The 15,768-nt window shown below is 43.4% G+C and overlaps 1 protein-coding gene across 2 annotated transcripts; it reads left to right on the plus strand.

Moving 5' to 3' along the window:
* The first annotated feature begins 921 nt into the window (after window positions 1-921).
* On the plus strand, window positions 922-11,762 carry LOC120043302 (gamma-soluble NSF attachment protein-like). Of its 2 annotated transcripts, XM_038987924.1 has the most exons (11): window positions 922-1,105; window positions 3,329-3,396; window positions 3,543-3,645; window positions 4,124-4,154; window positions 4,374-4,483; window positions 4,642-4,708; window positions 4,804-4,874; window positions 5,032-5,110; window positions 5,270-5,349; window positions 5,614-5,743; window positions 8,672-11,762. In XM_038987924.1, exons 1-11 carry the CDS (start codon window positions 1,053-1,055, stop codon window positions 8,807-8,809), a joined length of 930 nt encoding a protein of 309 aa, XP_038843852.1. In that variant the 5' UTR covers window positions 922-1,052; the 3' UTR covers window positions 8,810-11,762. The 2 variants fall into 2 exon arrangements, with proteins under 2 accessions (XP_038843852.1, XP_038843853.1); XM_038987925.1 differs by lacking the exon at window positions 3,329-3,396.
* Window positions 11,763-15,768: the final 4,006 nt, after the last annotated feature.

Consider the following 15,768-nt stretch of genomic DNA (forward strand, 5'->3'; position numbering starts at 1 on the left):
ATAATAATAAAACAAATAAATAATACAAATTACAAATGATAAATAAACAAAACAGTGATGTATTAGACATACAGTGATGATTTCAAATGATTATTTAAAAAACTGCTCGGGGGGCTTTAACTTATCCTAATAAAAAGCACGTGCATTACTATGCCACAGAGACATACATTTTGATAAGTTTAGTTTTAGTTGAATAACTATTTTGTTGAATGAAAATAGATGTCATGTGAGAGAGGGACTGAGGTGATGACTGTAAACACAATGTTATCAGATCTCTCTGTGATTGTGACCAATCTGTTTCTTTCTGGACAAGGAAATACTATATTTTGGCTCTAAATGTATATTTTCTATTGACTAGCACATACATCTACTACATATATCCTACTATTATAATCTTGTCTCAAATCTGTATACTCCAGTTTCCTCAAAAAGCAAAAGATATTACAACAATTTTGATGTTGAAATGTTTATGCCGAATAGAGCTCGTCAGTTTGTAGTCCTGAAACCCGGAAATGAGTGACCTCTGGTTCTATGACAAAAATGAATGGGAAAAGAATAGGGTTTTGGAATAAACGCCGAGAATAAGGTCGGAGTTTAACAGAGGCTTAAGAGAGCTTGTACATTTTGTTCTATGAGATAATAGCAGTCAGTTAACATGACCTTTTATGATTAAAAAAAAAAATTAGCTGATGAGTTAGCTGATGAATATAATCTCATAGAACAAAACGTATAATATCTAACCCTGTGTTTTCTACATACCTTATTTCGGTGTTTATCCAAAAGCCCTACAATGCCCCATTCGTTTTGTCCGACGAACCATGGCGTGGCTAGTGCCTACAAAAAAACGCCATTACTATTTCTCTCGACGTCCAGCCTAATTTATAAGGACTGTGGTGCATTGCGCAATGCCATCCGGGAATCTGTAGTTCGACGTTGTGGACATTTTTTTTCTCTCCCATCCAAACACCAACAGCATTTTGTTTATCATCGTCCTCGGTTAGATTTTTTCAATAACATCTGCTCGACAGATTGTCGAAGACCACGACATCACCATGGCCTCCAAAATAAACGAAGCCCATGAACACATCGCTAAAGCGGAGAAAAAGTATGTCAAGCCGCGGTTGTTTTTTTGATTTAGCTAACGGTAACTAACGGTACTGTAGCTAGCATCGCTGACCCTGTTAGATATTTCTTCGATTCCTACCTAGCTAGCTAGTAACATTGTCAACAATATCTGACCTTAGTTGTTGACAAGATGTGAAATAACAAGAGTTTACTTAACATTACGACATTGTCAATGAATTCCAGTTAATTAGTTAGCTGTATTTGTAGGAAGTAGCTAGCTATCTTCTAATCCGGCCAGTCAGTGGATGCATTCATTCATCACCTAGTTAACCAGCTAGCTGCGGTAACGTTAACTAGCTGTCCGCTCAGTGGCTGTTACATGCCTTTCCATTGTAATATGCATATCCATTGCAAACCACAACAAGGCCACTGTTTTATGCTGTTCGCAAACGATTCGTTCTTTTTGTTTTGAACGACTCTGTTTACTGCCTCGAGAGTCATGATTTCGTTTTCTCCCAAGTGATTCATTCGTTTGACCTGACCGCAATTATTTCGACTACACGGCATAATGCGCGCTCAGCGGCTCCGGAGATGTGCACCGACCTGTATCATGCGCGCAGAAAAATAAATAGATCATGTTGCAGGCAGCATAGAAAAGAAAAAGACACTGATAATTGTTAGCATCATGGTGCAAGAATGAATGCATGTTATTGATATACACCTCATTAGTGTAGAACCAAAACATACACAGCCATCCTCTGATCAACACTCGAGAACCAATCTTTCGCGGTCAAGCAGTTGCATTCCGCCAAGAGTCGTTCAGTCTATAGTCCGGTTGTGGCCGCAACTATATCTCGTTTTTAAATGGCATCAATAAATAATATTATTTGTATGTCTAGTAATCACAAATGCACATGGTTTGAAGCACACTTTTATAAGTCTGTCACAAACAACAACTCCAAATATAGCTGCCTGCGACAGCAATGGACAGGATGACGGAAGATTAGTTGGATAACAAAGCAAGCACTCGTGTAGGAACTATTTTTGCTTGATGTGCAATCAAAATCTGGTAGGAATTTGATGTATGGTTAATGAGGAGATGATTGCAAATGATTTTGAGCATTAGCGTTAAATATTAATCTCGATTTTATTTTTATTTTTATTTTTAGATATCAATACCAAATGGTGGTCAATCTTAGGGACGTCCATGACAGCGATGACAAGTTTCAAGTTGATAAACCACTGTGGAGTGGAGTGGTGATTTGATTGGACGCGTTGATTTGTCAATAACTCAAGACATCTTTTGACCAATCCCTTAGCTTCAAACTGTGTTAAGACATGTACCATGGGCCTACATTCTAAATATGGTGTCATTTGGTACTGTGGTTCATGAGGAGACCATTTTTGAAGTATTTTGTTTGTGTAAGTGCTAATATGCAGTCTACTGGTATAGGGTGGCCATCTTGGAATGCATCAATGTTATTTTCTCAAACTCTTTGGGGACTATTGTGATGAGTCCAAAGATTGCGTTTGGAGTGAATCTGACTTTTTATAAGAATAATATATATTTTGTTCATTATTATTTTTAAGCATAACTGTTACATAGTTAACTTTTTACATACTGCATTTTATGTTATTTGGACTTATTTAATGAGAATACGCTTTTCAAAGGTTTTTCCAACATTTCCAAGATGGAGGAAAAATCAATTCTCATGGACCTTATGGGTCCTTGAGGTAAATTTTGTTCACTATGAGGAAAGACTCCTAAATTCATGTCTAGGTCAAACAGGGCAACGGATATGAAGGTTTAAGTGAGACTGCTTATAACAGCGTCACCTATAGGCCAATCAGTACCATTCTTTTAGACCAAGTTACTCATGGCTGTTATTTTGTTAACTTTTTTTTCTTCTTCTAAATTAAAAACAATATATGCTTGAGTTATTGAACTGAAAAACAAAAAGCCTATGGTACACGAGACTTGTAGAATCATGATTCTTTTCGAGTTTTTAGTTCATCGTTTGCCAATAGGGGTGTGCTGGGTGGTATTGAATCAAATGAACAAAATGAGTTGAAAGATTAGTTATTTTTGACCGAACGAGTTGAAAAGATCCGAGTCATTAAACAGAGCCGAACTTCCCATCACTACTGTGTTAGTGACTAACCTGATGTCGTTAGCTCTTCTGTCAAGGTCTATTGTTATGGCTGTGTGTGTTGTTAACCCCTTGAAAATAGACATTTTTTTTCTTGCATGTCACTTTTGCAGTTTAAAGACAAGCATGACAAAGTGGAAGCCAGATTTTGACAGTGCTGCCTCAGAATATGCCAAAGCTGGTTAGTATGCTCACAGTCTGTAAACGTATAGGAAGGATAACACTCCATACTCCATGTATTTACAGTCTGTAAACGTATAGGAAGGATAACACTTCACACTCCATGTATTTACAGTCTAATAAAACAATCTGTGTTTGCATTCCCAGCGGTATGCTTCAAGAATGCCAAACAGTTTGAGCAGGCTAAGGATGCCTACCTGAAGGAGGCCGAGTACCACACGGAAAATAAAGCCTTGTTTCATGCAGCAAAGTACGTTTTTTTTTCCATATGAATACTTGAGATTTGAAAGGGCCAATGCAGATGTTTTTATTTCGATATCAAATCATTTCTGGGAAACAATTAACTACCTTACCTGTGATTGTTGTCAATTTTTTTAAATGGTTAAAAAAAAAAAGTTTCTTAGCAAAGAACAATTTCTCAAGCAAGAATTTTGCTAGGACTGTCGGGGGGAGGGGGAAACTGAAAACTAGCTCTTATTGGCAGAGAGGTTTGGAACTCTTTCTTATTGGTCTATTAATTAATTTATCACCTGGTGATGTCACCAGGCAGACCAAAAACTCCATCCCACCAAAACAGGTATACATTTCAGACGGTCTTTTCCAACAGAGAAAAATCACACTTTTTTTGACTCCACTAGGCCTTTTTAAAGATTATTAATAACATTCAATACTTTTATATGTGGGACTTTTTTCCCCCCTTTTTCTAAAGGTATGCATTTATTTTTCAGAGCAATCGAACAAGCAGGTATGATGATGAAGGTGAGTTTCCCCCAATGTCCATGTAATATCTGCGTAATACCTACAATACAACTGCGTACAAATATGGGAGAGTTTGATCCTTTTGTTTTACTATACGCTGTGTACCATGTGATCGAGAGCATCATTGTCTCACCCCCCCCAAAAAAGATTGATATTCTACCACAACATAGTATGTGTAAAAGAGGTAGTCATTGGTCCATGTCCTCTGCTGTGTGACAGGACTTGAAGAAGATGCCTGAGGCCATCCAGTACATAGAGAAGGCCAGTATGATCTACGTAGAGAATGGTACTCCAGACACCGCTGCCATGGCTCTGGACAGGGCCGGGAAGTAAGTACTGCTCTAGACTATACACATCTGTCTACTTTATTGATTTAGTGTTTTTGATATGTTCCTGACCAGTGTTGTTTTGGGGGGGGGGAAGTACATCACTCTGTTTTTTTAGTTTTTTTATTTGAATCGTACTTTTTCATTCTTTTCCTATCTAGACTTATCGAGCCTGTGAGTTTAGAGAAAGCTGTGGACCTGTATCAGCAGGCTGCCGGTGTGTTTGAGGTAAAGTTTGGGTCGTTTTAATAGCATATTCTAAGTAAGAGAAGTTCCTTTTTAAATAAGTTGAGTTGATTTAACGGATTGTTTTGTGTGTGTAGAATGAGGACCGTCTACGCCAGTCGGCTGAGCTCCTGGGGAAAGCTTCCAGACTGCTGGTCAGATTACGCAGGTGAATGACAGCTTCATAAAGGCTTCATAGGACATCGTAAAGGCTTCATAAGCACTACGTAGATGCTTCACAAAGCACTTATAAAGCAGCAAAGTATTGCGGCTGGTCCGGACTCACTGTTCTAACACCGTTCTGTCTTTTGTGAACTTGATGACAGACTGGATGAAGCGGCAACCGCCCTTCAAAAAGAGAAGAACATGTATAAAGATATAGAGAATTATCCCACTTGCTTTAAGGTACGTTCTTATGTCATTTGCATGTGCATTAGGTGATCTATTGGAATGATATCCTATTTGGTATTTTCCAGCATTTCTCTTTCAAGCGATGCGGTGCATGGTATTGGTGGAGGTGTAAAATACAGATCATTAAATGTTGATCGGGGTCTTTTCTCTTAGAAAACAACAGCTCAGGTGTTGGTTCATCTACACAGAAATGACTTTGTGGCGGCAGACAAGTGTGTCCGAGAGAGTTACAGGTATGAACCTCCTTAATATGACTGCATACATTTCTCTAGAGCCACGGAAATGTTTATCTGAATTGGGTACAGTGGGTACACTGGGTACACTCCCACTGTTTTGGATCTAAAAAGGAACCAACTGGTGTAAGAAATACAGTGGAAACCCCTTCCGGGTCGTGCTTTTCACTCGACGTGAACGAGTATTCAGCGGTCACCGTAATTGGGCTACAGACTATGTATTGTGACAGTAGTCTGATGATATAATTTCATGTTTTCCTGCAGCCTCCCGGGGTACAGTGGGAGTGAAGACTGCGTAGCCATGGAGACGTTACTGCAGGGATATGACGAGCAGGACGAGGACCAGGTGCATCGCGTGTGTAACTCTGCTCTGCTGAAGTACATGGACAATGACGTGAGTAACACTTCATACAACTGTACCCGTCACGGGGTCTGTTATGTACCCGTCACGGGGTCTGTTATGTACCCGTCACGGGGTCTGTTATGTACCCGTCACGGGGTCTGTTATGTACCCGTCACGGGGTCTGTTATGTACCCGTCACGGGGTCTGTTATGTACCCGTCACGGGGTCTGTTATGTACCGCCACGGGGTCTGTTATGTACCGTCACGGGGTCTGTTATGTACCGTCACGGGGTCTGTTATGTACCGTCACGGGGTCTGTTATGTACCGTCACGGGGTCTGTTATGTACCGTCACGGGGTCTGTTATGTACCGTCACGGGGTCTGTTATGTACCCATCACGGGATCTGTTCTGTTATGTACCGTCACGGGGTCTGTTATGTACCCATCACGGGATCTGTTCTGTTATGTACCCATCACGGGATCTGTTCTGTTATGTACCGTCACGGGGTCTGTTATGTACCCATCACGGGATCTGTTCTGTTATGTACCCATCACGGGATCTGTTCTGTTATGTACCGTCACGGGGTCTGTTATGTACCGTCACGGGGTCTGTTATGTACCTGTCACGGGGTCTGTTATGTACCGTCACGGGGTCTGTTATGTACCGTCACGGGGTCTGTTATGTACCGTCACGGGGTCTGTTATGTACCTGTCACGGGGTCTGTTATGTACGGTCACGGGGTCTGTTATGTACCGTCACGGGGTCTGTTATGTACCGTCACGGGGTCTGTTATGTACCCGTCACGGGGTCTGTTATGTACCGTCACGGGGTCTGTTATGTACCGTCACGGGGTCTGTTATGTACCGTCACGGGGTCTGTTATGTACCGTCACGGGGTCTGTTATGTACCGTCACGGGGTCTGTTATGTACCCGTCACGGGGTCTGTTATGTACCCGTCACGGGGTCTGTTATGTACCGTCACGGGGTCTGTTATGTACCGTCACGGGGTCTGTTATGTACCGTCACGGGGTCTGTTATGTTATGTACCGTCACGGGGTCTGTTCTATTATGTACCCATCACGGGACCTATTATGTTATGTACCCATCACGGGGTCTGTTATGTTATGTACCGTCACGGGGTCTGTTATGTACCGTCACGGGGCCTGTTATGTACTGTCACAGGGTATGTTATGTACCGTCACGGGGTCTGTTATGTACCGTCACAGGGTCTGTTCTGTTATGTACCGTCACGGGGTATGTTATGTACTGTCACAGGGTCTGTTCCATTATGTACCCGTCACGGTGACCAAACCCTCACACTGTCAAGCGATGGGTCCCTGACCAAACCCTCACACTGTCTAGCCATGGGTCCCTGACCAAACCCTCACACTGTGTAGTGATGGTCCCTGACCAAACCCTCACACTGTCTAGCGATGGGTCCCTGACCAAACCCTCACACTGTCTAGCGATGGGTCCCTGACCAAACCCTCACACTGTCTAGTAATGGGTCCCTGACCAAACCCTCACACTGTGAGGGTCCCTGACCAAACCCTCATACTGTCTAGCTATGGGTCCCTGACCAAACCCTCACACTGTCTAGCGATGGGTCCCTGACCAAACCCTCACCCTGTCTAGTGATGGGTCCCTGACCAAACCTTCACACTGTCTAGCGATGGGTCCCTGACCAAACCCTCACACTCTCTAGTGATGGGTCCCTGACCAAACCCTCACAATGGGTCCCTGACCAAACCCTCACAATGGGTCCCTGACCAAACCCTCACAATGGGTCCCTGACCAAACCCTCACACTGTCTAGCCATGGGTCCCTGACCAAACCCTCACACTGTCTAGTGATGGGTCCCTGACCAAACCTTCACACTGTCTAGCGATGGGTCCCTGACCAAACCCTCACACTCTCTAGTGATGGGTCCCTGACCAAACCCTCACACTCTCTAGTGATGGGTCCCTGACCAAACCCTCACACGGTCTAGCGATGGGTCCCTGACCAAACCCTCACACTGTGAGGGTCCCTGACCAAACCCTCATACTGTCTAGCTATGGGTCCCTGACCAAACCCTCACACTGTCTAGCGATGGGTCCCTGACCAAACCCTCACCCTGTCTAGTGATGGGTCCCTGACCAAACCTTCACACTGTCTAGCGATGGGTCCCTGACCAAACCCTCACACTCTCTAGTGATGGGTCCCTGACCAAACCCTCACAATGGGTCCCTGACCAAACCCTCACAATGGGTCCCTGACCAAACCCTCACAATGGGTCCCTGACCAAACCCTCACACTGTCTAGCCATGGGTCCCTGACCAAACCCTCACACTGTCTAGTGATGGGTCCCTGACCAAACCTTCACACTGTCTAGCGATGGGTCCCTGACCAAACCCTCACACTCTCTAGTGATGGGTCCCTGACCAAACCCTCACACTCTCTAGTGATGGGTCCCTGACCAAACCCTCACACGGTCTAGCGATGGGTCCCTGACCAAACCCTCACACTGTCTAGCCATGGGTCCCTGACCAAACCCTCACACTGTCTAGCGATGGGTCCCTGACCAAACCCTCACACTGTCTAGCGATGGGTCCCTGACCGAACCCTCACACTGTCTAGTGATTGGTCCCTGACCAAACCCTCACACTGTCTAGCCATGGGTCCCTGACCAAACCCTCACACTGTCCCTCACACTGTCTAGCCATGGGTCCCTGACCAAACCCTCACACTGTCTAGCCATGGGTCCCTGACCAAACCCTCACACTGTCTAGTGATGTTGACACTTAACCTGCAGAGGGTAACCCTCTATACAGGAGTTATCTTTTACACTGCCGGTATGCCAATCTGCTACCACTGTCTAACAGTATTTGAAACCATACTTTTTAAGATCCAATTCCACAAGTTTCATACACTTGAAGAAACAATACAAGAGGTAGGAACAACCCTGTTGATGTAATCTATCCCCCGTCTACTCTCAGTATGCCAAGCTGGCCATCTCCCTGAAGGTACCTGGAGGAGGAGCGAAGAAGAAGACCGCAAAGCCACCACAGGGGGGCGCCGGAGCGCCTGCTGCTGCCGCCGAGGATGACGATGACTATGAGGGAGGGCTGTGTTAGCCGCAGATAAGAAAACACTGACCGCTAAATACACCCAACTCTAAACACACCAGGAAGTCCTGCCCATTGAGGTGAAACTCTCAGAATATGTTGCTCCACCCTGAACTAGACACCAATATGTTGCTCCACCCTGAACTAGACCCCAATATGTTGCTCCCCCCTTGAACTAGACCCCAATATGTTGCTCCCCCCTGAACTAGACCCCAATATGTTGCTCCCCCCTGAACTAGACCCCAATATGTTGCTCCCCCCTTGAACTAGACCCCAATATGTTGCTCCCCCCTGAACTAGACCCCAATATGTTGCTCCCCCCTGTACTAGACCCCAATATGTTGCTCCCCCCCTGAACTAGACCCCAATATGTTGCTCCCCCCCTGTACTAGACCCCAATATGTTGCTCCCCCCCTGAACTAGACCCCAATATGTTGCTCCCCCCCTGAACTAGACCCCAATATGTTGCTCCCCCCTGAACTAGACCCCAATATGTTGCTCCCCCCTGAACTAGACCCCAATATGTTGCTCCCCCTTGAACTAGACCCCAATATGTTGCTCCACCCTGAACTAGACCCCAATATGTTGCTCCCACCTGTACTAGACCCCAATATGTTGCTCCCCCCTTGAACTAGACCCCAATATGTTGCTCCCCCCTTGAACTAGACCCCAATATGTTGCTCCCCCCTCAACTAGACCCCAATATGTTGCTCCCCCCCTGAACTAGACCCCAATATGTTGCTCCCCCCTCAACTAGACCCCAATATGTTGCTCCCCCCCTGAACTAGACCCCAATATGTTGCTCTCCCCCTCAACTAGACCCCAATATGTTGCTCCCCCCTGAACTAGACCCCAATATGTTGCTCCCCCCTGAACTAGACCCCAATATGTTGCTCCCCCCTGTACTAGACCCCAATATGTTGCTCCCCCCTGTACTAGACCCCAATATGTTGCTCCACCCTGAACTAGACCCCAATATGTTGCTCTCCCCCTGAACTAGACCCCAATATGTTGCTCCACCCTGAACTAGACCCCAATATGTTGCTCCCCCCTGAACTAGACCCCAATATGTTGCTCCCCCCTGTACTAGACCCCAATATGTTGCTCCCCCCCTGAACTAGACCCCAATATGTTGCTCCCCCCTGAACTAGACCCCAATATGTTGCTCCCCCCTGAACTAGACCCCAATATGTTGCTCCCCCCTGTACTAGACCCCAATATGTTGCTCCCCCCTGAACTAGACCCCAATATGTTGCTCCCCCCTGAACTAGACCCCAATATGTTGCTCCCCCCCTGAACTAGACCCCAATATGTTGCTCCCCTCCTGAACTAGACCCCAATATGTTGCTCCACCCTGAACTAGACCCCAATATGTTGCTCCCCCCTGAACTAGACCCCAATATGTTGCTCCCCCCCTGTACTAGACCCCAATATGTTGCTCTCCCCCTGTACTAGACCCCAATATGTTGCTCCCCCCTGAACTAGACCCCAATATGTTGCTCCCCCCCTGAACTAGACCCCACTATGTTGCTCCCCTCCTGAACTAGACCCCAATATGTTGCTCCCCCCTGAACTAGACCCCACTATGTTGCTCCCCTCCTGAACTAGACCCCAATATGTTGCTCCCCTCCTGAACTAGACCCCAATATGTTGCTCCCCCCCTGAACTAGACCCCAATATGTTGCTCCCCCCTGAACTAGACCACAATATGTTGCTCCCCTCCTGAACTAGACCCCAATATGTTGCTCCCCCCCTGAACTAGACCCCAATATGTTGCTCCCCCCTGAACTAGACCCCAATATGTTGCTCTCCCCCTGTACTAGACCCCAATATGTTGCTCTCCCCCTGTACTAGACCCCAATATGTTGCTCCCCCCTGAACTAGACCCCAATATGTTGCTCCCCTCCTGAACTAGACCCCGATATGTTGCTCTCCCCCTGAACTAGACCCCGATATGTTGCTCCCCTCCTGAACTAGATCCCAATATGTTGCTCCCCTCCTGAACTAGACCCCAATATGTTGCTCTCCCCCTGAACTAGACCCCGATATGTTGCTCCCCTCCTGAACTAGATCCCAATATGTTGCTCCCCTCCTGAACTAGATCCCAATATGTTGCTCCCCCCTGAACTAGGTGTCTAATTCCCTCCACTCCCCTCGGTGTGAAACATGTCGATATCAGTAAAGTATACTCTTCCTCTGTGTGGGTCCAACTTGTTTAATGTATTTACATCAAACATACTCTCCTTTCCCCCCCCCCCAAAAAAACTAGATTAAATTCCAAGTGGCGTGTGATAGAAAGGATAGTTATGACTAGGTCTATATCTATACTATAGATAGTATTTTACTTTGTTTACAGTTTTATTCAGTGTGACAACGACATATCACCTGTGTGTTTGAAGATGTCTATTGAACATAAATTCCATGTTGTGTAAATGTTCTTTATTTTGTTGATTGTGAATTCTCTTAACTGTAAATCAGGGTTTTCAAACAGATTTTGGTCCAACGAGCCGCATTCGTTCTTCACCGAGGTCCGGAGGACGGCACTTTAGAATCGGTTATATTTGCAAAATGTCTATCATCCATCGCTTTTGGGAATTCGATGCTCCCTGACTGTCTAGCTTTTGTTTTTATTATTGTTAGCATGTTGGACAGGGTAAAGAGACTATAAATATGGGCTCATTATTGTTTTCCTCACCCCATAAAAATACATACACAGAAAAAGGATTTGAATGGGCTCGAGGACCGGATTCGTATGATACCCCTGCTGTAAATGGTGCAGTTTTTGTAGGTATGTGTACAGATAAAAAAAAGTATTTATTAATATATTGTAGTGACTGATCAGTCTTATTGTCATATAAAGTGGGGAAATAAAAATTATATATATATATATACTACCGTTCAAAGGTTTGGGGTCACTTAGAAATGTCCTTGTTTTTGAAAGAAAAGCATTTTTTTTTTGTCCATTTTAAAATAACATCAAATTGATCAGAAATACAGTGTAGACATTGTTAATGTTGTAAATTAGTATTGTACCTGGAAACGGCAGATTATTTTATGGAATATCTACATAGGTGTACAGAGGTCCATTATCAGCAACCATCACTCCTGTGTTCCAATGCCATGTTGTGTTAGCTAATCCAAGTTTATAATTTTAAAAGGCTAATTGATCATTAGAAAACCCTTTTGCAATTATGTTAGCACAGCTGAAAACTGTTCTGCTGATTTTAAAGAAGCAATAAAACTGGCCTTCTTTAGACTTGTTGAGTATCTGGAGCATCAGCATTTGTGGGTTCGATTACAGGCTCAAAATGGTCAGAAACAAAGACCTTTCTTCTGAAACTCGTCGGTCTATTCTTGTTCTGAGAAGTGAAGGCTATTCCATGCGAGAAATTTCCAAGAAACTGAAGATCTCGTACAACGCTGTGTACTACTCCCTTCACAGAACAGCGCAAACTGGTTCTAACCAGAATAGAAAGAGGAGAGGGAGGCCCCGGTGCACAACTGAGTAAGAGGACAAGTACATTAGAGTGTCTAGTTTGAGAAACAGACGCCTCACAAGTGCTCAACTGGCAGCTTCATTAAATAGTACCCGCAAAACACCAGTCTCAACGTCAACAGTGACGAGGCGACTCTGGGATGCTGGCCTTCTAGGCAGAGTTACAAAGAAAAAGCCATATCTCAGACTGGCCAATAAAAAGAAAAGATTAAGATGGGCAAAAGAACAGACACTGGACAGAGGAACTCAAAAAGTGACCCCAAACTTTTGAACGGTAGCGTGTGTGTATATATATTACTATATTAGATGTTTGGTTTAATGTATGTTTATGTGTGTCTGTACAGGTGTTTAAGGCTTTGAAATGTCAAAGATAACAGTTGCTGGGGCAATATGCAATACAGGTATAGTGTAGTGGGATTGTAAATGATATGTGTGTGTGTGTGTGTGTGTGAAGGAAGAGAAACAGAAGTGTGTTGGTTGAATACCGTTTGTGGCGGTTGAATACCGTTTGTGGCGGTTGAATACCGTTTGTGGCGGTTGAATACCGTTTGTGGCGGTTGAATACCGTTGTGACGGTTGAATACCGTTTGTGACGGTTGAATACCGTTTGTGACGGTTGAATACCGTTGTGGCGGTTGAATACCGTTTGTGCTTGGAATGGATATACAACAAGAGTCCTGAGTAAGATGAGGCATAGCAAAGATTACATGACAGCACGTTTTAAGTTCATCTACCTTGGTGATGGTGTGTAGCATATGGTAAAGATATGTCTTTGTACCTTACCATACAAACAGAGTGGATGTGATAGGATACTTTAAAAGAATAAAAAAAAAAATGTATCTTTGTTCCATATTGTTGATCAAATCCTGGAGACCGTAAAAGTGAGACCATGAAAATGTGATTTTTTGATTCCATTGTGTATTCCCATTATAATGCTCTAATTGGAAAATGTTGTTGTCTAGCCAGAGGTTCTAGCTTCTCCTCTTGTGTAAATAAACATTCAAGCAACTGGACTTCTTCAAGCAAGCAAAAATAGACATCTAGGCAGAGATCTATGTTTAAACGAAGCTTATACATAGGAGAGCCCTGAGCCCTGGTCTATTAAACCCTACAGGAAGGAAGTTCTCCAGGAACAGAGTTGGAGAGCCCTGGTATAGACACTGTAGGTTGTGTTCTGTATTTATTGTGGTTCTACACTATATATATACACCGACTGCGAGCCAGGCCTAATCGCCCAACATCACTAATGCTCCTGTGGCTGAATGGAAGCAAGTCCCCGCAGCAATGTTCCAACATCTAGTGGAAAGCCTTCCCTGAAGAGTGAAGGCTGTTATAGCAGCAAAGGGGGGACCAACTCCATATTAATGCCCATGATTTTGAAATGAGATGTTCGACAAGCAGGTGTCCACATACTTGTGATCATGTAGTGTATGTATTTCATGTACATTCCTTTAAAGAAAAATTACCTCCCATTTAATTGATTTATTTAATAAACCTCATCGTCTGTGGTTACAGCCATGTCATGTTGTTGTGGTCCCTGAGAATACTAGATGTTTGCGTGACTAATGTTTTAAAAAGTTTGCGTCCCAGATGACACCCTATTCCTTACGTAGTGCACTACCTTTGACTAGGGCCCTACATCGTACTCTGCTAAGGGCTCTGGTCAAAAGAAGTGCACTATATAGGAAATAAGGTGCCATTTTGGGACGTAGCCTGAGAGTTAATTCTAACAAAGTTCTTCCGGAAATGTACCGTGGAAAGGAAGGGCCTTGTAATGGATTTCGAGCTCCTCATAAGTCTCTGTGTGTATTTTAATGAGAGCGTTAGATCGTCTACCAATGTCTCTGTCCTTTCCTTAGCAATGTCCTGGTTTTAATGCAAACCAGTGCTGCTTCTGTTGAGATGTTCCCCCACACTCAAGTGTGTTCTGTGTTTTAGTCACAATCAAAAATTGGGAGTGTACAACATAAATGTGTCTATCCAGTGAAAATAAAAGGGATATAAATCTCTTACCTTGTAAATGGAGTCGTGTTGAATGAAAAGTCCCGTCTCCATGTGTTGCTAGGGAACACTGAATCCTGCTACCTCTAGCATTACAATACATTTGTAATCATGTATAATGGCTTATCAATAAAGGCCAATAAATTCTGACTGACAATTCATGATTTCCACACCTGTAAGTAATACTGGTTTGGACTTAAAACAAAGAAAAGTTCTTCTGAAAACTGTAAGTTGACCTTTTAATTGTTGGCCATTAAAACCATACCTTTTAAACATACAACTGGCCCATTAACCATACCTTTTAAACATACAACTGGCCCATTAACCATACCTTTAAACATACAACTGGCCCATTAACCATACCTTTTAAACATACAACTGGCCCATTAACCATACCTTTTAAACATACAACTGGCCCATTAAAACCATACCTTTTAAACATACACCTGGCCCATTAACCATACCTTTTAAACATACAACTGGCCCATTAACCATACCTTTTAAACATACAACTGGCCCATTAACCATACCTTTTAAACATACAACTGGCCCATTAACCATACCTTTAAACATACAACTGGCCCATTAACCATACCTTTTAAACATACAACTGGCCCATTAACCATACCTTTTAAACATACAACTGGCCCATTAACCATACCTTTTAAACATACAACTGGCCCATTAAAACCATACCTTTTAAACATACAACTGGCCCATTAACCATACCTTTTAAACATACAACTGGCCCATTAACCATACCTTTTAAACATACAACTGGCCCATTAACCATACCTTTTAAACATACAACTGGCCCATTAAAACCATACCTTTTAAACATACAACTGGGCCATAGCCATACCTTTTAAACATACAACTGGCCCATAGCCATACCTTTTAAATATACAACTGGCCCATAGCCATACCTTTTAAACATACAACTGGGCCATAGCCATACCTTTTAAACATACAACTGGCCCATAGCCATACCTTTTAAATATACAACTGGCCCATAGCCATACCTTTTAAACATACAACTGGCCCATAGCCATACCTTTTAAATATACAACTGGCCCATAGCCATACCTTTTAAATATACAACTGGCCCATAGCCATACCTTTTAAATATACAACTGGCCCATAGCCATACCTTTTAAACATACAACTGGGCCATAGCCATACCTTTTAAACATACAACTGGCCCATAGCCATACCTTTTAAACATACAACTGGGCCATAGCCATACCATGTTTAAACCTTTAACCCTGATGTGGTGTTCATGTTTTTGTTATTCTCCTAATGTTCACGGGTCTGATGGACCATAATTTACATAAAAACACTTAACACTTAGATGTTGACTTATATTAATTACAAGCAATATAGACAGCATGGTTAATATAGACAGCATACATGGTTAATATAGACAGTATACATGGTTAATATAGACAGCATACATGGTTAATATAGACAG

This window comes from Salvelinus namaycush, unplaced genomic scaffold (assembly GCF_016432855.1).
Source record: "Salvelinus namaycush isolate Seneca unplaced genomic scaffold, SaNama_1.0 Scaffold893, whole genome shotgun sequence".
NCBI lineage: Eukaryota > Metazoa > Chordata > Actinopteri > Salmoniformes > Salmonidae > Salvelinus > Salvelinus namaycush.